This window comes from Heliangelus exortis, chromosome Z (genome assembly GCF_036169615.1).
Source record: "Heliangelus exortis chromosome Z, bHelExo1.hap1, whole genome shotgun sequence".
In the NCBI taxonomy this organism is placed as follows: Eukaryota; Metazoa; Chordata; class Aves; order Apodiformes; family Trochilidae; genus Heliangelus; species Heliangelus exortis.
The window spans coordinates 47,705,335-47,732,124 of record NC_092454.1 but is presented as its reverse complement, the minus strand read 5'-3'; the positions used below and the strand labels follow the sequence as shown (position 1 = coordinate 47,732,124).

At 38.3% G+C, this 26,790-nt stretch overlaps 1 protein-coding gene across 6 annotated transcripts; it reads left to right on the top strand.

The window, feature by feature from the left end:
* The first annotated feature begins 1,827 nt into the window (after positions 1-1,827).
* On the top strand, positions 1,828-26,533 carry LOC139790446 (zinc-regulated GTPase metalloprotein activator 1A-like). 6 transcript variants are annotated; one of them, XR_011723490.1, is made up of 16 exons: positions 1,860-2,157; positions 3,283-3,389; positions 3,787-3,883; positions 5,478-5,569; positions 8,915-8,974; positions 10,013-10,050; positions 13,174-13,220; positions 13,979-14,065; positions 14,877-14,921; positions 17,973-18,029; positions 19,171-19,222; positions 23,232-23,300; positions 23,413-23,478; positions 24,091-24,189; positions 25,193-25,338; positions 25,989-26,008. XR_011723490.1 is itself a non-coding variant. In XM_071732347.1 (15 exons), the coding sequence occupies exons 1-15, from the start codon at positions 1,868-1,870 to the stop codon at positions 26,060-26,062; spliced, it is 1,311 nt and encodes a 436-aa protein (XP_071588448.1). In that variant the 5' UTR covers positions 1,863-1,867; the 3' UTR covers positions 26,063-26,533. The 6 variants fall into 6 exon arrangements, 3 of the variants coding, with proteins under 3 accessions (XP_071588448.1, XP_071588449.1, XP_071588450.1); XR_011723492.1 differs by lacking the exon at positions 24,091-24,189 and having other exon boundaries at positions 1,828-2,157; positions 3,303-3,389; positions 25,989-26,533; XR_011723491.1 differs by lacking the exon at positions 24,091-24,189 and having other exon boundaries at positions 1,862-2,157.
* The last annotated feature ends 257 nt before the right edge of the window (positions 26,534-26,790 follow it).

The following is a 26,790-nucleotide window of genomic DNA, read 5'->3' as shown; positions in this document are numbered from 1 at the left end:
ACACAGTTCAGTAGAAATGTAAGGACAATTAATACTTAGAGCAAAATTCTCATGTTTGAATCTAAACTTTAAAGAAACCAAAAGGAAACTAGAAAACACAGTATTTATTTGAGGTAATTTTGTTCAAAAGAAATTAATGAGCAGTGTCACATGAATTGATGAAAAGCATAACAGCTTAAAGAATCAGGGCACTGTTTTCAACTGCTTCTTCCCCAATACCAGATGTTTCACTGACATGTAAATGAAATTTCTGTATTACAACTAGTTTCATTTTTAAAAGACAACTTAGAACCTCTTATATACTCTGTGATCCTAAGCTGCTAGTTCCCAACACCCCACAGCTTTCTTGCAGGGAAATTTAAAAAATTTTCTTAGTCAATCTCTTAATAACAGAGCTATGTAAACTTGAGAAGTATACCATTATATATACATGTATATACATATATATGTGTATATATATGTATATATGTATATCGGTCAGTGTTCTAACAGACATAGTTTTAAAAAATAGCCTGGGTTTTTCTTTAAAACAGGATGTGTCTTACAAGGGGATAGACCCAGTGGCTGAAGCAAGAACACTAAAAGATGCATTTCACCACATATTGGTCCTAAAGCTTTAAAAATTATCAGTCTATAAATTTATACCCTGTTATGAATTGATGGGATTTATAGTTTCCCACAGTTTAGGAAACAGAGACTTCACAACTGACTCTTGACAGGTACCCTTATTTACTAAAGAATCATAGGCCTGTCACCTTGATAAACTCAAAAATTTCACTCTTGGGCCAATGCTGACATTCCACAAAGCTGTAAAAAGATCTATGGTGTATGACAATATGAGTTATTTTAGCTGCAACCACACTTCTCTCACTATTCAAGATTTTAATGATTTGCCTCTGAAATTAGGATCTGGTAGATCACATAGCTGTAGGTACTTCTGTTGGAATAAGTACAGTTATATCCCCACGGACAAGCTGAATTAATAGGTTATATAAGCTTTTTGATAATTTCTTAGACCAGACTTTTACATCTGTGCTATAATCAGAATGACTGAAGTAAAATCAAACTATTTTGTGTGAAATACCATCAGTATTAAGAGACTGTTTTAATCCACACAAATATAAGGAGATTCAAGAACAAGTGTATTTACTACCTTACAAGCCAACGAGCAAACAAGATGAAGTACAATGTATTTTATCAGTTTTTATTCTGTTACTGGGCCTGATACTGGGAGCAGAGAACCGTACCTAGAGTTTGCGGAGTATACATACATACCTAAGTATGCATCAGGCAGATTTTCCCCATTTCTATTCCATTTACACACTTTAAAGAAATGCACGATGCATTACCAACCTGCTAAACCTATGCTGCTCCCCAAAAAGCTGGGGAGTTCACTACAGGTTTGTCTTATACACGTACATGTCAGCTCACAGCACCTAATGGGAAACAGAGAAAGCTCACGCTCAGCTTTTACTGTGAATAAAACACAACTCATCCACCCCGCACAAGGCCTGCTGACGTCTCCAGCATTCCCCGTGGGTCAGAACTCACGTTTATTTCTCCCGCAGAGATGGGGCTGAGGAGGATTAGGAACCGCGCCATTCGCCACGCAAAGCCCCGCAAGCCACCGACCGTTAACGGACACCGCCTCACCCCGCCCCCTCCCCGCTTCCCCGCTTCCCCGCCTCCCCTCCTGCTGCGCCTGCGCGGAGGGAGGCGGCCGCGAGGAAAGTGGGGGCGGGGCGGGGTTTGTGGCAGCGCTGCCGCTGAGGGTCCCGCCGCGCGGGGGGGCGGGGCGGGGGCGGGGCTGTGGCTGTGGCGCGTGACGTTGGGACGGCCCGGGTGTGTGGGGAGGGGGAGAAGAGAGATGGGGGGGGGGGGAGAGGGACGGCAGCGGTGGCGACCTGAGGCGGCGGCGGGGCGACTTGAGAGGGCTCCCCTCCTCCCCCCAGCCGGCACCGCTGCCTCTCCCCGACTACAACTCTTCCTCGCCTCTGAGCAGGGCCGGGCTGGGGCTGCCTCCGGCTGCTGGAGACGGCGCTCCCATGGAGGACGAGGACTGCCCCGAGCTGGTGCCGATAGACGCCGTCGGCGCGGAGCAGACCGTGCCCGGCCCCAGCGAGAAGATCCCGGTGACGATCATCACGGGATACCTGGGTGAGGAGCGGCCTGGCAGCGGCGTGTCCCGGCGGTGCGGCCGGCCTGCGGGCCGCCGGTTGCTGGCGTCGGGAAAGCCCCTGAGCCAGAGGCCGGGCTGCGGAGGGGCTCTGGGCTGCCGGGCGGCCCGCACACCGCCGGGCGGGCAGAGGTACCCGGCAGCCCTGGGAGCAGCCCCTGCCCGGGCGGGGTGAGAGAAAGCCCTAGTCCGATGTCGGAGCTGAAAGGCTGCCTCAGCGCTACTCGCTCAGCGCTTCAGCGCCGTGTCCCCATGCCGATCCAGGGGAATGCTGTTCCGGTGGGATTTCCATAAGGGTTTTGAACAGCCGTACGAGATCCTGGTGCTGTTATTCCCGGCCTGTTTTCGGTGTCTGATTTGTTCTAGTCGTGTTTGACGAATCTCTTAATGCCAGCACAGTGTAAGGTATTTGCCTTAGTTAAATGATGATGATGATGATGATGATGATAAGCGCAGACTGAGTTGCAGTCTACAAATGTGTTGTTGGCTTCCCTGTCTTTACGCAGTTACCGGGAGCTTTACATGTAGTTCCATACCGTGAAGATAAGGCTGAATTTAGGGATACTGACACTGTTCTAAAAGTTGTGACTTTGTGCTGCAGCATACTCTTTTCAGAAAACTCTTAAGGGCACAAAAATCCTCTAGTTATGATCTTGTAAGTGGTATGAAACTTAGTACTGTAATACTACAAAGCTCTGAACCTGTCACAGTGCTTCTCTGATGGCAATTAGTAGCACATCAGTGATCGATGACAACGGAAGAGCAGGTCAGGAAAGGTCTTGAGAAGCGTAAGTGCATTTCTGTGTAAGTTTTGTTAATCATAAAACTGAGTTTTCTAGGAAAAGACTGCCAAATTGGTAGGGGACTTGGAAGTTTGTCAGGCACTGACACTTTGTCAGTGGAAAACTATGAGTCTTTTAAAACAGATTTAATATGGTGGTAGTTTCATACTTCTACAAATTAATTTTTTTCAGGGTTGAAATAGAATGCAGGATACAGAAGTTAAAACTATCAGAAGAGATCAGATTTCTCTGAAGTGTGCACATGCACAACAGTACTTTTTATTTGAGAATGTAAGCCTGTTTTTTTGTTTTACATTTTGATAGAAATGTGGTCTGTATTCCAGGAGCTGGGAAAACAACTCTTCTAAATTACATACTGACGGAACAGCATAATAAAAGAATAGCAGTTATTCTGAATGAGTTTGGAGAAGGTATGTAAACATGCAGAAGCATTTTTTTATACTAATAAAGTGACATATTCCATTTTTTTTTAAAATCAAGAACATGGTAATTTTAAGTATCAGCAGGGTCTTTATTTGAGATGGAAGCAGAAGCTAAATTCACTTTCCTTTAGCAAATTTTGTGGCACTTATGCTGTACTTTCTTTGAGGTTTGGTCATAGTATTGCCAATTTAACTTTGGCTTTTAAATTTCTCATAAAATGAAAAATACTAATTTCTAAAGAATGTGGCAGAAACATCATCGCAGAATAAAAAAATACCCAAGAGTAAAAATCCACATATACCAACTCAAATGTTTTGTATCTCTTTTGCAGGTAATGTCATGCAAATTTTTAGATTAAAATTATAGTGCTGCTTTTATTTCCAGGAAGTGCCTTGGAGAAATCCCTAGCAATCAGCCAAGGGGGAGAACTCTATGAAGAATGGCTGGAGCTCAGAAATGGCTGCCTATGCTGTTCAGTCAAGTAAGGAAGGACTGTTGTAGAAGTTGTTACAGTGGGTTCTGGGGGAGGACTGAGAAAGGGAGAAGACATACAATCATAGAATAGCAGAAGTGCTCATGCTTGAGAGGATCATAAGTCCAACCTCATCCTAACCCTCTTACTCTACTTCTGATAACCCACTACTAAACCATGTCCCCAAGCACCACATCCAGATGATTTTTAAGCACATGCAGGGATGGAGACTCAACCATCTCCCTGGGGAGCCTGTTCCAGTGCTTAACAACCATTTCTATAAAGAGGTTTCTCCTGATATGCAACCTAAACCTCCCCTGATGCAACATGAAGCCATTTCTCCTTGTCCTGTCATCTGTCACATGTGAGAATAGACCAACCCCACTCTCACTACAACCTCTTTTCAGGTATTTTTAAAGAGTGATAAGGTCTGCCTTCAGCCTCCTTTTCCCCAGACTAAACAGCCCCAACATCCAGGATTTGATTCCTAAAATTTGTAGTAATATTGATTGATGCTTCTTTTGTGAGCTAAACCAAGACCTGGAATTTAGGAGATAGATGTTTGTTTACTGGATTTTGAATTTATGTCTTCTTAAATACCAATGAATCACCATTGGAGTACTGTAGAGTAGAGTGCACTTCTGTTCTGTTAGTATTCTATATTCCTGTACAGAGAGCTAAATATTTATGGAGGCTGGAACTAGGACTCAGGTTTGCTGATTACCACATTAAATAGTTACTCTATGTTTCTTTGTATGTTGGTTAATGCTTGAATACCTCAGAAAGGGTGGAGGGAGAATCTTGTGGTGATCTAATGAAACACTGTGTTCCAAATTGCAACCAGATGATCATCACATTAAAAAGAAGGAGTGTATTTGTCTCTAGGCATTTTTAGCCGTGATTGTTTGAATGCTGGGTTGCTTGTACTGTGTAATAAAGGAGATGGCCTGTTTGTCCTAAAAAATGGGAACAACTGGTCTTAACTACTATGCCTTAAATTGGCATAATAAGTGGAAAACAAAAGACACTATTACCTTGTATTCTACTGAGATGTAATGAATGCTGTAATTGCTGCTATGCTGTATTATATACATTGGTTTCTTATATAGAATCCCATATATACCTGCTTCAGGCTGGCTTCATCAGCTGAGATTTTAGTAAATGACATATCTTGATTTTGCTGTAGGTGATGTGGAAAGGCAGCAGAACATGGTTCAGTACTTCCAGCCTCCTCCACACCCCTGATTCTTTTATGATATCCGCTGCTAAACCAAATAGTTACATATTTACACAGTCATTCTGCTTTTTACAAGGTTTTCAGTGTTTGAAAACAAGTCTTCATTTAAGTCAACTTTATTATGCCTGCTGGGAGTAGGCCAATTCTATTTCAGACTAAAATGAAACATCAAATTACCATTTGCCTAATAGAGAACAGGCATTGGTGCTGGTGGCTGATGACTGAATTTTCATTGTAGACTTGTAAGTCCTGACTCAGGTCTTTGCTTTGATGGTACTGTTCAGTGTGTTTTATGCCAGAAGATACATGTTTACATATTTTAGCTTGCTTTCTCTATTCCCAAGTTTAATTTTTTTCTTCTTACAGGGACAATGGTGTGAAGGCTATTGAGAACCTGATGCAAAGGAGAGGAAAATTTGACTATATATTATTAGAAACAACGGGTTTGGCAGATCCTGGTAGTTAACATTATGTTTTTTGTAACCATGATAATTACTCTGTTCTTATTACATGCTTGTTTGCTCACTAGTCAGTTTGCTGTGCAGAATGTATTATAAAGTGGTGAGTTGTCAGGCACATGCTTTTATTGCTTGACTGAAACTGAATTGGATAAGGTACAGAAGCAGGGTTGTGGGTGGGGCTACTTGCTTGGGTGTTTTTGTTTTTTTGGACTTGCTCTAAATTGACTCTAAAGCTTAACAGAGCTCTGATTAAGCTGTATCTCTATAAAGAGAAGAAACAGCTTGGAGAAAAGCAGAACACTCTGAAAGCAGTAGTTTTCAGTAGGCTTCTGTTGTCCTTCCAAAGTATAAATTATTAGCCTCTGATATATTGTTACCTTGTCTGTGATAGGCCATATATTTTATGAAAATACGAAATGCCCTGCAGAATAGACAAATACATTCTTTTGGTAGGTAGAGAACAATAATAGATCTCAAAGATTTCTTTCTTGCTCTTTAATGATAGTTGTTATTAAAAGGTGTTTAAACTTGAGCTCATGCTAGTGATAGCTATCTAAAACAACTTTATCTGAACCATCTCAATTAAAAAATGTGTGGTTGATTGAGAAGGAGCAGGAGGGAGTGAATTCAGTTGTTTCCCATTTAGGAGACTGACACTTCCCAGCACAAAGCTAAGTAGTTTTAATGGTAAAGTGATTTTGTTCAAAAGAAAGGACATTGATTTAGCCTCTGTTACACACAAATTCTGTTTGGGTCAAATTGGAAAACTATTAAGCTTTTTTTTTAAAAAAATCGATAACATACCAGAAAACCAGTAGATTTTGTGGCCTTTGCTATATCTTGCATAAGTAAGCACTGTCGACAACTGATGGGTATTTGGTGTTGATACAGAGTGGTGTTTGGAAGACTGCATCTAGTCATTTCAGGTGGACAGTTTTAGGTGTTAGAATGAATTTAGTTAGTGATCTTTTTTTCTGATGTGCTTAATACTTGTAGCCTGCCAGTGATTAAGGATCTGATAATTGAAAAAGACAAAAACTGTTCTTGCTGTTAGCTCCTTCTGTCCTTCATGTTGTGGCAATAATATATGTTAAATTCAGTTGTTTCATAACAAGTTATAGTTGGTTTTTTGTATTTTGTTTTGGTTTTTTAAGTATATAGCACATCCAGCAGATGCTAGAATCTAATTTACAAGGCCATTTTAGCAGAAAACAGAAGTAGCATACTTGTAGGCCATGTCTAGTACACATGTATCGGGTCACAAATTCCAAGCCCTTGTTGGAAGCCCTTGATAGACAACATTCCAGTTGTCCCAGTACTTGCAGGTTCTTTCTGCTCAAGGCTCATCTGTTTAGTGTGTTCCATTCTACATTCTGAAGAAATACAAATGACTGTACAAAGAAGAGAGAGTCTTATGTGTTTCATTATTGCAGAAAGACCTAATCTGGATGGATATTTAGTGAATGATGAGGCCTGGTGTGTAAAAATTACTGGAATCATATAATCATAGAATAATTCAGATTGGAGAGGATGTTGGGAGGCTTTTGGTCCAACCTCTTGCCCAAAGCAGGGTCAGCTGTAAGACAAGACCAGGTTGCTTGGAACACCAAGTCATATATCTCTGTCCTCTGATAATTAACATGACAGAATCTTCCCAGGCAACCTGTTATGTGCTTGTCTTTTCATGGTGAAAAAAAGATTCTTCTGATGCGTTTGATCTTAACCTCTCTTTCTTTAGTTCACTATGGTTGTCTCTCATCCTTATGCCATGGTCTCAGTGTCTTCTCAGTGACTCACCAGGGAGGCTGCTGCTTCCCCAGAGGCTGTCCCTTCTCCAGGCTAAGTGAGCCCAGTTCCACACTACACCTTGTAGGGCTTGTGCCCTGGTCTCAACTGTCTTGGTGTTCCTAAGGGTGAATTCACTCCAGTTTATTGATGACTTTCCTGTATGGGGAATCCCTATACTGGAAGTGCTAGCCAGACGTGGGCTTGACAGTGCTCAAGAATAAGCTCCCTTCAACTGTGCTGCTGTTCCAATAGCCTGGGTACATTTGTCCTTCACTGATTAGAGGGCACGCTGCTTGCTCAGCTTGGTGCCTGTCAGGACCTCCAGTGACTCTTCCTCAGCCTAGCCTGTGTCATTGCCAGGTGCTCTTTTTTCTTAAGTGTATTAACTCAACCTTTTTCCATACTGAAATACATCAGGTTCTCGTTTGCCATTCCTTCCTGCTTTGCTAGGTCCCTCTGAAACATCTCTGCCTTTAGGTATGTCAGCTATTCCTTTCCAAGTCTGGTGTTCTCTGCAAACTGGACAGGCCTGTCTTCCATTCATCTCTGGGTTCCTGGTGGAGTTGTTGAACAGGACAGGTCCCAAGATCAGTGTTTAGTACACCAATTAATACTGGCTTTAAGATGTGGTATACTCCATTAACTGCATCCTTTAGAGATTAACTATCCAACCACTTCCATGTAGTTATCTTTCCATTCAGACTGTTAATGTCCTATGTTGGTTACTAGAATATCTCCAAGGATAGTGTTGAAAAAAGTGCTAGAGGTGATGTAAATGGCATGCAGTGCTCTCCCCTTGTGAATAGATATATTTTTTTCATCAGAAGGCCACGTATGACATTAACAGATTGATCTGGCATGATATATCTGTGTACAGTACCTGTTTGCAAATGCACGTGCCTGAGACATATCTTAATTGGATCCATCTTAAAATTACCTGAAGACAGAAAATTTACTGTGCAGTCCAGAGATAATTAAATAATACAATATTTTCTGTATCTGGTTATTTTTCACCCTATTGGTTTATGATTTAAGGAACTGCATATGAGAAGACATTCTAGAAGAGAGTTTAGAAGAGAAGTTCTCTAAGAGGGAGCTGTTTTCTCCCAAATGTGCCAGTTCTGTTTTCTTTAACTGTTTTGTCTCCTTTTTGTCTGTATTTTTGGTGTGTGGCATGACCTAGAAACAGTGGCTGAAAGATGATGACAGGTAGTACAGATTTATTATAGAAATGAGTGGGCCTTTTGAATATAGTAATGACAGATAATTGGTATGACTGAGTAAAGGTAGTTTAGACAACTTAAAAGCATCTGGACTTCTGAGTTTTTTTAAGCTTTTTGTAGTCATAGCTGCTTATGTTACACACAGGTATAATGCTTTAGTAGCTGTTGTTAAATGTGTAATTGGGAATTTGACACCTGCAATGCTTACTGTGTTTGGGAGAGTGGAGTTTCAAGTACAGCTCTACAAATAAAGTTTTTCTCTGAAATGTTTGCATATTGACAGTTTACTGGAAAATGTAAATTTTGCAACTAAATGTACTCCCTCCCTTAGGCGCTGTGGCCTCCATGTTCTGGGTTGATTCTGAGCTGGGAAGTGACATCTATCTTGATGGTAAGAAGTGCAGGCTTGTTTTCCAATGCATTAGTGTTACATATCTGGATTTAATGTAATGAATCCCTATAATTTAAGGCAAGGTTACAAAAAATGTTTGGAATGCTTTATGCTTGTTTTCATGTCCCCAGGTTTGACCACAGACCATCCGCTTGCTTATTCTGATCCTTTTTTTAGATCTGTTTAGTGAGCTGTTTTTGCTAAATCCAACAGAAGTTTTGTAATGTTTTGCTAAGGAATCAGATTTAGAGACATCTTGCTTGAGATAGAAGGAGGATGTGAGAGAACTCATTAGTTAGGTGTTCTAAAACATTATTTAGGAGTAGTATTACAGCTCTAATTATTTTTTTCCAATATAATACTTCCTGACTTGCTTCCTTTTTTTCTGAACTCTGGTAAACATCTGGACTCTCATGCCTTTTGTTTTCTGCTTTCTTTGCCTACTGTGCTCTTGTTAGCTCTAGTATTTGCTATGTTCCATTACAAATCTGACAATTTATATACATTGTCAATATGTGGACTTAATAAATCATCATTCAGTGTGCTCTTTATTTTTTAAAATGTACATAAAAAACTTCTAGGCTTAAAGCAGTCCTGCCGGCACTGTAAAATCTAGCCAAGGAAGCATTCAGTTGAATAGGGAACAACTTCCTCAGTTTCTGCAGGGGAATTGCAGATTCCTGGTTACTTACAATCAGAATAATTATACCTGAGTCAGCCCTTTTAATTTGTTTCTATAACCTGTAAAAGCATACCTCTGCCACTTCGCTGTTGTGGAGCATGGAGAGGCATCCATCTTGTGAGGACTTTTCTCACCTGCTCTTAAAGACATTTTTTTTACCACAGAAGCAGATAACAGGTCGGAGACTGACCAGGTGAGAAGTCCAATGTCCAGATGCACTGGAAACATAGAAAGTGTTATAAGCAGATGTAAATGTGATTATAATAGTATTTCAGTAATTGTACATGAAGTTTCAAGTTGTTAAATTACTGGCTGCTTTCATCACATTTCTGTTTTATTTTAATATTCTCTTTCAGGTATTGTTTCTGTTGTTGATGCAAAGCATGGATTACAGGTAAATTACTGGATTTTTTTACATGATTTAAAGCTGTAACATTAGAACATGTGTTACAATAAAGTTCGTTTGGACGAGTTACAGATTTACAGCTGCTTTAATTCTTAACAGTGTTTGAGGGTGTATATTAATTGCTGTGGTACATTACTACTGTATTTTGAATGAGAACAAGGAAGTACTGATATTCACAGGAATTCAGATTCTTAACAGCACAGCAGCATGTCTGCTAAGAGTTGTTAGGTTGCTAGATACTTAATTCCTTCTAATGGTATCACTTCACTTGGGAATCTCGCTCATATGCCAAATAGACATTTGGATTACTGTAAAACAGAGTCATCTGTGCATGTTACTTCAAAGAACATAGGAAGAACAGACCTCTTATACTAGTGTGGTAATAGCTAAATTGAGGCTTGAATCTGGAAAGGTGCTACTGTAATGGCAGCTCTGGTGAGGAGAGATGAGAGGCAGGTGTCCAGGTACCATTTCAGATTAGGAGATTATTTCATTACATGGAAACAGACAAAATGAGCAGGTATTAAAGTAATCTACAGAAAGTATAATTTATAGGAACAAAACTATAGAACGGTGAGGTTGGGTAACAGCAGAAATTAAATAATTCAACATCTTTTGTAATAGCAAGTCATCAGAATTATTATTTGCAATGTAATAAACTAGGAAGTGAGTACATTGATTAAGTACTGACTTTGCAGGATTCAAAATAAAAGTGGCAATGGGAAGAGATGCCTCCATGGCGTCTTGCTGTGAAAATATTTTTAATATCTCTATTTTATAATGGCTGTAAAATGCTGAGAGAACTGAGGCATAATGGTTAAAAAATAAGGAAGTGATCCCTCCTTTTTAAGATTTTATTTTTATTGGAATGTGGGTTTCTCATATGAGTTGAGTTTGTCTTAACAACTCATGTAGTGAAAGGGGGCAGTCCTGTCCTCAATTTGTGTTGCACCAAGGCTGAACTAATCTAACCCAACCCCACAGCAAACCAGTTTGGCAAGTTAGGCTATGGTGTTTTGCATGGGCATTGTAGGAGAAGAGCAAAAGGAAGGGGCTCAGAGCTAGTTTGCTTCTTCAAACAGGAACCAAGTTTTAAACCAGCTCCACTAACAAAATAAAGCACAGCATGTTTAATGTCAGCCTTGTTTTCAGCCAACTGCCCCTGCACTAATTCAGATGTGTTTTGTTGCTTGCAAAAATGTTGTTCTGTCTTCATACCCTGCTGATTTATTGTCTTGAATCAAGGATGTGTTGCACACAGCAACACGGACTTGTTTAAACAATAAAATTTTTAATATTTTAACTCTTGGGTCATATGTCGGAAGCAGCACAAATGTTCAGACACATTCAGCTTTTTTGTGTATTACTGACTTTGACAGCTTATGGAAAACTCATTGTTCAGTCAGTAAGGCTGTACAACACTGGCATCCACCCAGAATTATATAAACTTAAGGCTTTCTCCATTACATGCCAAGTAAATAATGTTTGTTTTGTATAAAGGACTTGCTAAGTTGTGTGATTCCTCTGGTTGCAAAGTTTAACCTCAGCAACTGCTTGTGATTCAAAGAATTCTGAAATCCATACAGGTAATGACATTGAGATAATGGGTAGCAGTTTCAGGGAGTCATGCTTCAAAGATCCAACCCATCACAAGAAGAGCTGACAAATAGTGCCCTGTCACCAGTCAGCCAAGTTGAAACTGAAGTGGTAATTGATAACATGGGTTATCACTAGAATGGATTTGTCAGCCAGCAGTCTGAAATAGTCTTTTTTTAATTATGGGCAAACAGACAACTTGAAGTGGCAATTGTCTACTTTGAGGACTTGACATCTGTCCTGTTGGCATTTTCCATTTCAAGGTAACAAATCTTAGAGTTTTTAATTCAATACAGTCAGGACACAGAGGATTACAAAGAAAAAGTCAAGAAGAGAGGGAGGACAGGTTCCCTCCCAGTCATCCTGTTGTTATGCTTTTTTGGGGGGTTTTTTGTTTGTTTTTTGTAGTTGTCTTGTTTGCTTGTTGTGTTTCTTTGCTTGTTTACCCTATGACCACTTTCATTCAGTATTCTTGTGTCTTTAAAACTAAATTTTAAAACAATATTATTGGTGCATTTAGAGCTAATGGATGAATGCACAGGACTCTTAATTTTCCTAGATATATCAGGCGTAAGATGTGATACCATAATATCACAGCACCAGTTTAAAGTTTTGCTGCCCCCAGCTGTCTATGATGCTGCTTTCCTAGAGTCTGCTACCTCTGTTGAAAAGCAAGTGGAAAACAATGCATAGCTGAATCTTTCCTGCTTCATTGTGAAGTCTGTTGCTTTGCCTAGATTATTGATGAAAGTAAGGCTTTACATTGCTAAACTCCACACTGGAGCTTGAGATGCAGGGTTTGGTTTTTGTTTTTTTTTCTTTTCACTTTCAGTACTTCTTCTGCAGGGACATAAAGGTGAAACACAGTGCTGCAGGCATTTAAGATCTTAAATTCCTGCAGGATTACCAGAAGCTGCTGTGTTAGTCCGTGTTCCCTGACTTCTGCCCAGTTGCTGCTTGAATAGGCTGCAAGCACTGATGATGGGCAGACTGCTGAGGAGTAGTGGATTATTTGTAGATATCCAGAACAAGAGATGAATTTTTACTGTAAAAGTAGTTTGTAAAATTTTTCAGAGGAAATGAGTATGCAGTTATGTATGCAATAGTACAGGATTCCCCAATCCTGTACTGCAAGCCCATCTCATCTTTAACTTAGTAGAAAAATTACTATGCTTTTATTTTTTTTAGCTACTGCTTTCCATGGTTACTATATGCCATGGGGACTTTTTCCCTTTGTCAGATGTCTGAACAGTAATTAAAACCAAGTGTTGTTACACAGTTTTCTTAGTCTGTAGAATTCTAGTCATAAAATTCAGAGTTTTCATAAAAGAAACTATAGGCTTCTGAAATGGTGAATGTGAAAAAGTACTTTGTCATCATAATTTTATAGAAAAATTCTAGATCCCGTCTTCCTCAATACGTTGTTGAAAAATATATGTCAGCTGAATTGGTTTTGACATTCTTTAACTGCAAATGAATTCAAATGTCATTTGAATCTGCTTAATTTTTTCCCAGCACCTGACAGAGGAAAAGCCAGAAGGCCTTGTCAATGAAGCATGTCGGTATGGATATATATAAATTAATTTTATATATCACAGTTAGGAACTGTGCTGTATAGAATTTCATTAGACACATTTGTGTTTTTTCTTTTATAAGGCTTTTCTCTCCTCCTCTGCTTTTAAACTAAGGTAGATTGGTGTAATGAAGTAGAAAAGTGCATGGTCCATTTGTTTTTTTGCCAAGATCATACTCTTCTAATACATATTTTTAGAGAGATGTGCTTTTACACCACCTCTGCTGAGGGAAAGAAAGAATTGCGGGCTTGAGTCTTCCAGGTGCTCCCAGTAGAACTGGAGCAATAGCCTTTGCTGGATGTGGAGCTGTAGTGATAAAGTGCAATTGTAACAAAAGAGACTTCAGGTATGACTTTGTGAAGAAAGAGTACATGCAAGAAAAGTAGGGATCTGTGAGGTTCACAAATTACAAAGCTCTGCAGATTAGCTGACTTCTTAAAAAAAAAAAATAATCAAAGAAAAACAGAAAACTAACAAGCCTTTTCAGCTGGATAGACTCTTCTTGTGGTGCAGAACAGCACCTCAAGAGGAAACACTGTAGTTATATTCCATGATGTTCTAGTTAGATTAATGCTTGCCTTTCTGTGCTAACAATGTTCCTACTACTTTTCTAATGCTATGGGAGAGAGATGTTTTTTCTGCCTTACAGGAAAATCAGCTCATACTGGATTTTTGTTTGTGTTGGGGTTTTTTTGTTTTATTTGTATGTTTGTTTTGTATTTTTTCTTTTTTTCCCTAATGCATAGGCAGGTTGCATTGGCTGATCTTGTAATCATCAATAAAACAGATTTGGTTTCAGGAGAAGAATTGGATAAAGTCAGAACAACTGTCAGGTATGAAACTTTTGGCATAACTGTAACTTTACTGGCTTGAAGTTTATTTCAGCATAGTTACTTCCTTCTTGCTGTTAATACAGAAATTAGATCTCATGATTACACATAAATAATTAGCACATCAGGGGAAAAGAGATTTCCCATTTCTAAAGGCATTTCAATACTTGTATGTGCTTACACAAGCTTGGCAGTTTGCCTCTCTATTCAATGTTACTTACTAAGGCTTTTGTCTTAAGTGTCCATGTTTTTACATTTTTTGGCATCTGTTCCTATTTTTCTGAATTAACTTCAGGGGAAAAAAGTCATCTAGTAGGTATGAGTTCAGTAGTGAATACAAAGTTGTGTGGAGGAAATACCAAAAATCATACTACCTGTGGTCGTGGCTGTAAAAGAACCAATGGTGTGAATCAAATTAATGATCAAAGTCTTGATGAAAATCTTTTTGCCTCAGTACCGTGATAACCAAAATGAAACACTAACATTTTGAAACTCTTTGAAACATTATTGGTGATTTATATTCTAAAAGTAAAAATTCTGGTGGTGACATCCACTAGAGTATAACATGAGGAGCCTTGCATAGGAAAACACTGTTCTTACTTGGTACTATTTTGTTGCCAGAACTTGTGAAGCTTCCCTTACTTTGAGTGTGAAAAAGTAATTAAAATGAAGTGTTGTTGGAGTGTCTCTTGCTTTGTTCAGGCTGGTACCAGAGTTGGGGTTATAATGGTGCCATGATGATTTCCATGGTTAAATTGCTCAAGCAATGTATTAGAGTTGCATTTTTATCTAACTTTTGGTTTCTCTATTTTAGGTCAATAAATGGACTTGTAAAAATTCTAGAGACACAAAGATCAAGGTATTAAATGGCCACTATTACTAGGTACCAGATCCTTCTTTTCTGACAGATTAAGTATGCTATTAGATCTGTTTGGTTAAAGGAAAACTACTGAATTAGAAATATTTAACTCAGTATTTATTTTATTAATAAGCATTTAGGTAAAGGAATTTTTTTAAAAGAAGTAAAAATGTATTTTTCTTTGTTACTGTTCACACCCTGAACTTTAGTGCATAACTAATTAAAAAAATCCAAACTATTAAGATGTAGGTTATCTTACAGAGCTTATCACTAGTGGGATTTATTGGACTTCACAATAAAAACATATATATTTCTTACTTACCTGACAAGTAGATTTTACAAAAGTTTGTGCATTACTTTTTCCAGACCCTACATTTTGTTCTAAGTTTAATATGAATACAGCTTTTAATTAACAAAGCATTTGCATTTCATGTTGCCATTTATGGAGTTAGAGCATTTTGAAAGTTGTTGAAAAATACTGCTGTACAGGTAGTTTTATTGACTTCAGGGTATTACACAATGTTGCATATTTTTTTAAGGTAGTGTCCTAGGCAGAAATTCAGAATTTTCTTGTAACTTGTTAACCAGATTTTGTAACTGGAAGGGCAGCTGGTAAGTCTGAGTGATATCTGAGCTGATTACTGATCTTGTGCACCAGATGTTTTTTTCCCTGTTGTGTCAATGTGAAGATATTTCTCCCATAGGATGGCTGCTACAGACAAGTTGTTACTGTAAAATTACCTTTGAAACAGTACCAGGTAGTTAGTAAGAATCATAAGGAGGGAAAAATAAGGAGGAAAAGTAATAGCATCGGTTTTGCTATTTTTCATTGGGATATTGAGTCAGATTTCATCTTAAATAAGGAATTAAATGGAAATGGTATTCGCAGGGACATCAGTCCCTGTACAGTTGCATGATGGAAAGCATTGTCTGTAGTGACTATCATCCTGGTTTATAAGGATTATTTTGTTCAAGGAGGAAAGTGAAAGTTCAAGAGCAGATTGAGTGAGGCTTTGACCAGTCTGGTCTATTGGGAAGTGTCCCTGCCCATGGTGGGCAGGTTGGAACTAGATGATCTCTATTAAGATTATCTGAGTAATAATAATAATAACAATAACAACAACAACAACAACAACAACAATAATAATAATAATAATAATAATAATAATAATAATAATAATAATAATAATAATAATAATAATAATAATAATAATAATAATAATAATAATAATAAATTATAGTTAATTAACTATAATTAATTATTATTATTATCTGAGTAATAATAATGATCACTGGGAAGAATTTCTTGTTTAGTGAAAATCAGTTATTATGCAGGCATCCAATATGAAGAATTGATTTTTTTTCTTGGAGATACTTTGTGTTTTACTGTGCTTTTTAAAATTATGTTTCTGTGCTTACATATTACTGTGTAAGTAAAAACTGCATTTCTGTGTAGCAGACAATATCAACCACCATCATCTAAAACTAAGGCTAAGGTTTGGTGCCATTAGAATGATAACACACAAAAACAAGCATAAGAACCATTAAAAATGTATATATACACAATAATTTAATATAACAAAAATAAAAAGCTTCCTTTTTCCTTTTTTCCTTTTTTCCTTTTTTCCTTTTTTCCTTTTTTCCTTTTTTCCTTTTTTCCTTTTTTCCTTTTTTTCCTTTTTTCCTTTTTTCCTTTTTTTCCTTTTTTCCTTTTTTCCTTTTTTCCTTTTTTCCTTTTTTCCTTTTTTCCTTTTTTCCTTTTTTCCTTTTTTCCTTTTTTTCCTTTTTTTCCTTTTTTCCTTTTTTCCTTTTTTTCCTTTTTTCCTTTTTTCCTTTTTTCCTTTTTTCCTTTTTTTCCTTTTTTCCTTTTTTCCTTTTTTCCTTTTTTCCTTTTTTCCTTTTTTCCTTTTTTCCTTTTTTCCTTTCTCCTTTCTCCTTTCTCCTTTCTCCTTTCTCCTTTCTCCTTTCTCCTTTCTCCTTTCTCCTTTCTCCTTTCTCCTTTCTCCTTTCTCCTTTCTCCTTTCTCCTTTCTCCTCTTTTTTTCCTTTCTCCTCTTTTTTTCCTTTCTCCTCTTTTTTTCCTTTCTCCTCTTTTTTTCCTTTCTCCTCTTTTTTTCCTTTCTCCTCTTTTTTTCCTTTCTCCTCTTTTTTTCCTTTTTCCTCTTTTTTTCCTTTTTCCTCTTTTTTTCCTTTTTCCTCTTTTTTTCCTTTTTCCTCTTTTTTTCCTTTTTTCTCTTTTTTTCCTTTTTCCTCTTTTTTTCTTTTTTCCTCTTTTTTTCCTTTTTCCTCTTTTTTTCCTTTTCCTCTTTTTTTCCTTTTTCCTCTTTTTTTCCTTTTTCCTCTTTTTTTCCTTTTTCCTCTTTTTTTCCTTTTTCCTCTTTTTTTCCTTTTTCCTCTTTTTTTCCTTTTTCCTCTTTTTTTCCTTTTTCCTCTCTTTTTCCTTTTTCCTCTCTTTTTCCTTTTTCCTCTTTTTTTCCTTTTTCCTCTTTTTTTCCTTTTTCCTCTTTTTTTCCTTTTTCCTCTTTTTTTCCTTTTTCCTCTTTTTTCCTTTTTCCTCTTTTTTCCTTTTTCCTCTTTTTTTCCTTTTTCCTCTTTTTTTCCTTTTTCCTCTTTTTTTCCTTTTTCCTCTTTTTTTCCTTTTTCCTCTTTTTTTCCTTTTTCCTCTTTTTTTCCTTTTTCCTCTTTTTTTCCTTTTTCCTCTTTTTTTCCTTTTTCCTCTTTTTTTCCTTTTTCCTCTTTTTTTCCTTTTTCCTCTTTTTTTCCTTTTTCCTCTTTTTTTCCTTTTTCCTCTTTTTTTCCTTTTTCCTCTTTTTTTCCTTTTTCCTCTTTTTTTCCTTTTTCCTCTTTTTTTCCTTTTTCCTCTTTTTTTCCTTTTTCCTCTTTTTTTCCTTTTTCCTCTTTTTTTCCTTTTTCCTCTTTTTTTCCTTTTTCCTCTTTTTTTCCTTTTTCCTCTTTTTTTCCTTTTTCCTCTTTTTTTCCTTTTTCCTCTTTTTTTCCTTTTTCCTCTTTTTTTCCTTTTCCATTTTCTCCTTCTTTTTCTTTCTCTTTTTAGAGTTGATCTCTCCAATGTCCTGGACCTGCATGCTTTTGACAGTTTATCTGGAATAAGGTATGGTAACAATTTCACTGTCTTTTGTTAAAAATAATATCCATTGTATAAACACATGGATGAAATACACACATGTGAATTCTGGCTAAAAATTGCATCTGAATTTCTTTTAGAAATTCTTGTTTACTCACTTAAAATTCTCATAACTGGTAATCTGAGACTGAGAGTTTTGCCAATTTCAAATATGTACCAAAAAAAAGCTTTTTGACTTTGTAAAGTGAAATGAACCAGAGTGTACATGGTTGGTTGTTTTTTTCCCAAAATACAAGTTTTGCTTTCATAGTAGAAGTAGAGCAAATGTGTACACTCTTCTGATTCTCTTAAAATTTAAAGGATTTCAAAATTTTTCTTATTTCACATCACGTTGAACTGGAGGCTGCCTTAGTTTTTACAGAAAACAATGAGGGACTGAGTTTCCACATAAACACAGACACTGAAAATTCTGGTTGCTGTGTTCCATATATGTGTGTAGTTCCATATTTGTGTGTGGTTTGTTTTGTATTGTTGTGTTTTGTATTTTTTTTAATGCCCAATGTGAACTAAGTGTGCTAGGTGACAGGAAAAGTAAAACTGGAGGCAAGGGGAGAAGAGCTTTCTGTTCACATGCTGAATCTATTCAGCAAAGAGATCAAGGACTGCTGGGGTAATTGTAAAGAAAATGAGAGAATAGACAATTGGGGGAAGCAACAGCTTTATAAGTTTGGGGTTTTTTTCTTGTTTTTCAAATCATTTTTCTAAAATATTTTCAGAAAATCAATTCCTAATAAGCAGATTCTAGTGATTTTCTCTACGTGCTTTAATTTGCCTTTTGTTTTTACGCAAAGGAATATCAAGGATATTGTACTTCTTGAAGTATAAATACTTAAAATTCCAGGGATACTGCAGATTATTATTATAATTGCTTTTATATTTTAAAAATGTAATGTTCTAACTCAAGTCATTAACTAGATAGAGTCAAATAATAAAGCATATCTATTTTGAGAATAAAAAGTACTTATTAGTTGAAGCTCATTCTGACTATACAGTCTGTCTTTGATATTTTAGTTTTGACCTGCACTACTAAAGAGTTTATTTAAATTTGGAAATAACGACATTTGATCCATACTACTCAAACGTGACATTTAACTTCACCTATTTTCAGTTTGCAGAAAAAGCTTGAGCATGTAAGGACAACACAAGCACATCTAGATAAGGTAACTGCCAATATTATTGCTTCAGTGTTGTTTTTTTTTTTGACAAGGTCCTTCAGGGTTATAAACTTAGTATCTATCATGTAAGTATCCCTTGTAAGCACATGTATGCCAAAAAAAAAAAAAAAAAAAAAAGTTCAGTTGAATGGTTTCAAACTGGAAGTGGGTAGATTTAGGTTAGGCATTAAGAAGAAATTCTTCAGTGTGAGGGTGATGAGACACTGGCACAGGTTGCCTAGGGAAGTTTTGGATGCCCCTTACCTGGAAGTGTTCAAGGCCAGGTTGGATGGAGCCTTGAGAAATTTGGTCTAGTGGGAGGTGTCCCTGCCCATGGCAGTGGTGTTGGAACTAGATGATCCTTACAGTCCCTTCCAACCTAAACCATTCTATTATTCTGTGATTCTATGATCCCTAAAGTAGAAAAGAAGTTAATAGAAGCCTTCCTGAGTGTTACTAGACAGCATACTTGTACTCTTAAGGAAAGTGTTGTTGTAGTTCTAGTATGGAGCCATTTCGTAGAATCATAGAATCATAGAATTGGCTGGGTTGGAAGGAACCTTAGAGATCATCAAGTCCAACCCTTGATCCACTACCGCTGCAGTTACCAGCCCATGGCACCGAGTGCCACATCCAGTCTCTTTTTAAGTATCTCCAGGGACAGAGAATCCACCACTTCCCAGGGCAGCCCATTCCAGTGTTTGGTCACCCTCCCGGTAAAGAAATTCTTTCTAATGTCCAACCTAAACCTCCCCTGGCACAACTTAAGACCGTGCCCTCTTGTCTTGCTGATGGTTGCCTGGGAAAAGAGACCAACCCCCACCTGGCTACACCCTCCTTTCAGGGAGTTGTAGAGAGTGATGAGGTCTCCCCTGAGCCTCTTCTTCTCCAGGCTGAACAGCCCCAGCTCCCTCAGCCTCTCCTCATAGGATCTGTGCTCAAGTCCTTTCACCAGCCTAGTTGCCCTCCTTTGAACCTGCTCCAGGACCTCAATATCCTTCCTAAACTGAGGGGCCCAGAAGTGGACACAGTACTCAAGGTGTGGCCTCACCAGCGCTGAGTACAGGGGCAGAATCACTTCCTTGGAGCTGCTGGCCACGCTGTTCCTGATACAGGCCAGGATGCCACTGGCCTTCTTGGCCACCTGGACACACTGCTGGCTCATGTTCAGCTTCCTGTCAATCCAAACTCCAAGGTCCCTCTCTGTCTGGCTGCTCTCCAACCACTCTGTGCCCAACCTGGAGCTCCCCATGGGGTTGTTGTGGCCAAAGTGCAGGACCCGGCACTTGGCCTTGTTGAAACTCATCCCGTTGGAATCAGCCCAACTCTCCAGTCTGTCCAGGTCCCTCTGCAGAGCCCTCCTGCCTTCCAGCTGATCGACACTTCCCCCCAGCTTAGTGTCATCTGCAAATTTGCTGGTGATGGACTCAATCCCCTCATCTAAATCGTCAATAAAAATAATGAACAGACCTGGGCCCAACACTGATCCCTGGGGGACACCACTAGTGACCGGCCACCAACTGGATGCAGCCCCGTTCAGCACCGCTCCCTGGGCCCAGCCCTCCAGCCAGTTCCTAACCCAGCGCAGAGTGCCCCTGTCCAAGCTGTGGCCTGACAGCTTTTTCAGGAGAATGCTGTGGGAGACGGTGTCAAAGGCCTTGCTGAAGTCCAGGTAGACCACATCCACAGCCTTCCCCTCATCCACCAGGCGGGTCACCTGGTCATAAAAGGAGATCAGGTTGGTCAGACAGGACCTGCCCTTCCTAAACCTGTGCTGGCTGGGTCTAATCCCTTGCCCATCCTGTAGGTGCTGTGTGATTGCCCCATAACCCTGCCAGGCACTGAGGTCAGGCTGACAGGCCTGTAGTTTCCTGGGTCCTCCTTCCAGCCCTTTTTGTGGATTGGCGTGACGTTCGCCAACTTCCAATCATCTGGGATGTCCCCAGTGAGCCAGGACTGTTGGTAGATGATAGAGAGAGGTTTGGCGAGCTCTTCTGCCAGCTCTCTCATCAGCCTTGGGTGGATCCCATCTGGTCCCATAGACTTGTGAGGATCCAAGCAGCTCAGTAGGTCACTGACTCTTTCCTTCTGGATTACAGAGGGGCTGTTTAGATTCTTGTCACCTTCTATAAGCTCCAGAAGCCAGCTGTCCTCAGGATAACCTGTCTTACTGTTGAAAACTGAGGTAAAGAAGGTGTTAAATACCTCAGCCTTTTCTTCATCTTTGACAACTATATTCCCACCCATGTCCAGTAAAGAATGGATGTTTTCCTTGCCCCTCCTTTTGCCATTGACCGGTAGGAAACAGTGATGATTCATTTTTATTGTTTAATTCAACACCCACAGTTCTAAGATGGTTGTTGAGACAAATGAGACATAAATGAGAGCAGAACACTTCTCTTGCAGTAGGCTACAAGTTCTTGTTGGAGCATTTGGCAATGGTTTAATCTTTAACAAGTCCAAATGCCAGATTCTGCACCTGAGACAGAGAATTGCCAGGCACAAGTATAAACTGGGAAAGGAATGGCAGGAGCATGGCCCTGCAGAAAGGGACCTGGGGCTGCTGGTCAACAGGCTTAGTGTGAGTCATTAGCCAAGAGAGCATCCCTTGTCCTGGGGTGCATCAAACACAGCAGCACCAGCCAGTCCAAAGAGGTGATTTTCCCACTGTATTGAGTGTTGGTGCAGCTACACCTTGAAACCTGGTGTGCAGTTTTGGACCCCACAGTTTAAATAGAAGAATGTGAAGGTCTTTGAATGCATCTAGAGGACAGCAAAGCTGGTGGAAGGGATGGGAGGCATGTGCTATGAGGAGCAGCTAAGGACTCTGTGTTTGTCTAGTTTGGAGAACAGGAGGCTGAGGGGCAGCCTCATTGCTCTCTACAGCTTCCTGAGGTGGGGATGTGGAGAAGGAATTGTTGATCTCTTCTCCCTGGTATTCAGTGATCTGAATAATTCAGATCTGCTCCATGGGAGGTTTAGACTGCACACGAGGAAGTGTTTCTTTACTGGTGGGGTGGGACACAGGAAGAGGCTTCCTGGAGGGGTGGTCAATACCCCAGGTCTGTCAGTGTTTGAGAGGCATTTGGACAGTGCCCTCAACAACATGCTTTGGCTTTTGTTCATCCCTGAATTGGTCTGGCAGTTGGGATAGATGATTGTTGTAGTAGTTCCTTTCCAACTGAAATGGTTGGTGTATGCTTTGCTGTAAGTTAGACTAGTCATCTGAAAGCAGTGACAATTTGAAAGAATTTTAGGTCATACAAAAATTACTTCTCTGTATCTTCTTCTATTCCATTGAGATGCTGGCATGACAAAAATAAGTTTAAGACACATTATTCCCTTTATTTAATAATAATAACAATAATAATAATAACAATAATAATAACAACAACAACAATAATAATTTCAAACCCATATTTTTACAAATAGTAGTAGTATTATTACCACCATCATCATCAATTTATTACTATAATGATGATAGAGTTAAACATCACTTCAGACATCTTTATTTTCTTAATCTATTCCTACCCAGTCTATTGATAAAAAGGTTTTTGTAGCAGGAGAGTACAGGTAGATGAAAAATAGATTGTTTAATTTTTCTCTGGTAGAATTGTGGTGAAGATCAGAAATTGTGACAAAGATCAGTATGCCAAGAAAGCAGCATTCCTAAACATATTTGAAAGATTGATCTTACTAGCCTATGAGAATTGAAATTCTTAAGCCTTCTTTGAGAACAAATGTCAGCCATATCAGCAAAGAATTACAGGGTAGAAGCTGATGGCATTAAGCTATCACTTGTGCCCCTTAAGTGCACACATAAACAGTATCAAAAAGTATAGTGTAATATTGCAAACTGGAGCAGAACTGAAATGGAGAAAATTTTTTTTCCTAATGTGGCATTGGTATGTAGTTGCTTTTCTATCAAGATAAGGTATAAAGAACACTTTTGGAAAGTAATGTAATGAAATGCTTATTCAGTTTGATAATAGTAAGTGGATCTTTCTAATTTCAGGGCATAATTACAGTAACATTTGAAGTTCCAGGAAATGTAAAAGAAGAAAACTTGAATCTCTTCATTCAGGTAAATAATACACCACTGTCAACTGAAAAATCATGATGGTACTTTATAGAAAATTGTCCCATGCCATTCTGTTTATGGATTTTTTTTTTTCTTCTTTTTTTTTTTTTCATAGAATCTTCTATGGGAGAAGAATGTGAAGGATAAAACTGGACACACCATGGATGTTATAAGGTTGAAGGTTAGTCAGAAATTACCAAATTCGTTGTTCTGTGCTTTTCCTCTTTTACAGCTAAAAACCAGGAATATCTGTCAGCTACAGACCTATCAAAGGTGCTACTGGATCACTGTGGAGCAGGCAAAATGGAGACAAGCATTTTGTCATTGTTGTGTGTAGAGACAAGTTGGTATCTGCTGGCTGTTGGAATAACTCAGAAGGAGGCAGCTGACAGAAGCAAATATTGTTCCAACTTGTTTTTAATTGAGAGGGAATGTGTACAATTCCATACATCAGTGTCAGAGCTAATAATTGGGACGTTAAATTACTTTGTCATTTTTCACCTCCACTGCTTTGGAAGTTTCCAGCTATATCACATACGTGTCTCCTTATCTGGGTTGTAACTATAGATTGCTATCCATAATTAGAATTGTTAGCATAATATGCAGAAGCTGTCAGACTGCAGTTTAAAATACGCAGCCTGAAAGGATTTGTCTTAGTGGGCACTTCATGTGTTTTCGGTTGCGTGGTTTTGAGAGGAGTGTAGGTGACAGTTTAGGATTTATTTTTATTTTTCATACACCAGGCAGCCAAGTAAATAATTTAAAAATTAGAATCAAGTCTGTTCTTTGGTAGGCTGTAAGAAACACAAGAAAATGTGCTCTGGTTTGTTTTCTGAGGACAGTTTTGTGTCGAGGATAGCAGCATGATTATTTTCATCTCATTGGAAGAAAGGTAATATTCTTGCCCTTTCAGTTACAAAACAAGAGTATCCTTCACTTTCTCTTTCTGACAAACGAAATAAAATAGCCACTGATGCATGTTAAACTGTCTGCAAACAGTACTGCTATCCACATTTCTGTTGTATTGAGCATTGGAATCAGAGTAGTTCTTTAGGAGGTATAAGGCCTCTGATAATCTGTGTGCTCTCTCAGTCACAAATGTGCCAAAGCAAATGAACACAGGTAATTAAAGAATGGTTTACAAAGTATATTACTTTTAGCTTTATGTTTTACCTGAACTTGTAATCCTTTTAGCAGTGGTAGTCATAGAATTCTAACTAATGTGTCAAATACAGACCTTGTTACATGAAATATTTTTAATTCTTTATTTTTCCTGTTGGAGAAGTGTGGCATGTTTTACAGAATGGGATTCATTAGAATATTTTACAAAGTTTTACATGAAATGATGAAATTCCTTTTAATATAACATTTGCCGAGTGGGTCAGTGGGTTTGCTGTGACAGTAATTCCTTCTAATTCAGTTGCTATTCATTTTACCTTGCAAGTGTTAGCTCTTTTTCGAGTATTCAAGGATTCTGTTTCAGAATAGTGAAAATGCTGAGCATAAGAGGGAAATCAGAGTAATCTGAAATAAAACATATTATTTTGCTTCACCTTTGATATGCAGTCTTTCATAGACACAAATTATACACCATAGAAAGATTTGAAGTGGCATAGTAACAGGTGACATTGTATTTTTGCTCAGACATGCTAATTACTGACCAAATGGGGAACTGAATACACAATATGGTAAAGTCTAATGATTAGTCTTTAAAAAAATAGACGTGTGAATGGATGTTGTGAGTAGAAGTCATCATACTACATGGTTATTTTGACTAACTGGTGCATAGTTGCCAGGAATACTTTTCCCTACTTGAGATAATTTCAAAGGTTTTTTTCCCTTTCACTTATATATTTCATTTTTTAAGGTTTGTTTCTATATCTATATCCTAACAGTTATTTTTCTGAAAAGGGACTGGTATCTATTCAAGGCAAATCTCATCAGGTGATAGTCCAAGGAGTCCATGAACTCTATGATCTGGAAGAGACTGCAGTAGCCTGGAAAGAAGATGAAAAGAGAACAAATAGAGTGGTCTTAATAGGTAAGAAAAAAAAACATACCTCCTTGTTTGGCATTAAGGAGGTGTTCTTTCAGCATGTAGTTCTGTGGCTTATCCAGTGAGAAGAAACCAGCCTAAACTGGTCAGAGTATGTTCGCTGTAACCTTCAGTCAAAAGTTTATCCATCCAGACCTCTGTCAGTTCTATATGATGGAGGAGTATTAGGTTGGAATGGGTTGGAAATATTTAATTCAGGTAGGCTGGAATATTTAACGTTATTTTAAAAAATCCGTTATTAGGAATATGGGTATGGGAATTATTTGAATGTTTGATTAAAGTATTCAGTAACTGTACAGAAGGTAGTGATAGCCATTAAAATGTATAAAATCAGTTTTTTATTACTGAAAAGCTTGTAATGCTTAGGCTGTACATTTCTTACTTCCTTTGCATTACTCTCTCCTTTGCAAACAGTTTTTGTTACAAAAAACCCCATTTTTCCTCCTTTTCCTTACTTGTAGAGGTTGAAGTCCGTTGTTGCCTATAAAATCTACAGTTACTTGCAGCTTAACTTTAGTACTGCTCTGTTCTCACTGATCAGTATAATAAATATTTTCTTTGAGAAGATTTTCTACTTGCATGCATTTTTGTACTGCACTGTAAAATAAAATTAACCAATTTATTTCTCTCCAAAGGCAGAAACTTGGATAAGGAGACCATCAAAGAAGTATTCATAGCCACTATGAGAGAGAAACAAGGGAACAGTTGACATCAGCTACAGAGAACATGAAGTATCTGCTTAACCCTGCAAGCTTTGTATGAGAGAAAATACAAATACTGAATGACATGCGATATATGCAGTATATTACTTGTTTTTTTGTCTTGCAGTGTACACAGCAGTTAAACTCTGAAGTCCTTGTAAGGATCCCAACTGACCTACTGTTTAGAGATTAACTCTTACAGTCTAGAACCAAACACAAAGAGTTTCACCATTTTGTATTTGGTTTATGTCAGTTATGCTAGTAACATCATTTACATGTGCAGAAATGGAGACAGACAAAAGAGGCAAAATTCCTACCCTGGGCAGTAGGAATATGGTAAATGTGTTCAAAGCCTAGTGCTTCCTTCAACTGACTGTGTTTTACTACTGCAAATGAAATAACAGCAATTACTACCTGTGATGTAAGCACATGGAAAATTATTTAGTCTCTACTATTAAAATGTCTTCCATCTCTTTCCACTTGTTCTGTAATTTTCTTTTGTTTTGTATGCATACATCCTTCACAGGTACTGATAAACCTGTTGTATAAATGAAACTAAAAAGACATGGGTAGCAGAGGCGTAAGATGCTGGGACAGAGGAAGTCCCAAGCAGGTTATGTTCTTCTGCAGTCTGGTTCTCAGGACCCCTCTCTGCCTCATCCTCCTCTTACCCTGTTCACATACAATGACACTGCTAACATAGCCAAGGGCTATATCCACCTCTTCAAGGAAGGTT

Excerpts from the sequence above, each read along its gene's own strand:
- LOC139790446 (XM_071732347.1), top strand. The coding sequence starts at position 1,868 with ATGGGGGGGGGGGGAGAGGGACGGCAGCGGTGGCGACCTGAGGCGGCG. Across the intron at positions 8,975-10,012 it reads AAGTGACATCTATCTTGATG|GTATTGTTTCTGTTGTTGAT; the intron begins GTAAGAAGTGCA and ends ATTCTCTTTCAG. Across the intron at positions 25,339-25,988 it reads AAATAGAGTGGTCTTAATAG|GCAGAAACTTGGATAAGGAG; the intron begins GTAAGAAAAAAA and ends TTCTCTCCAAAG.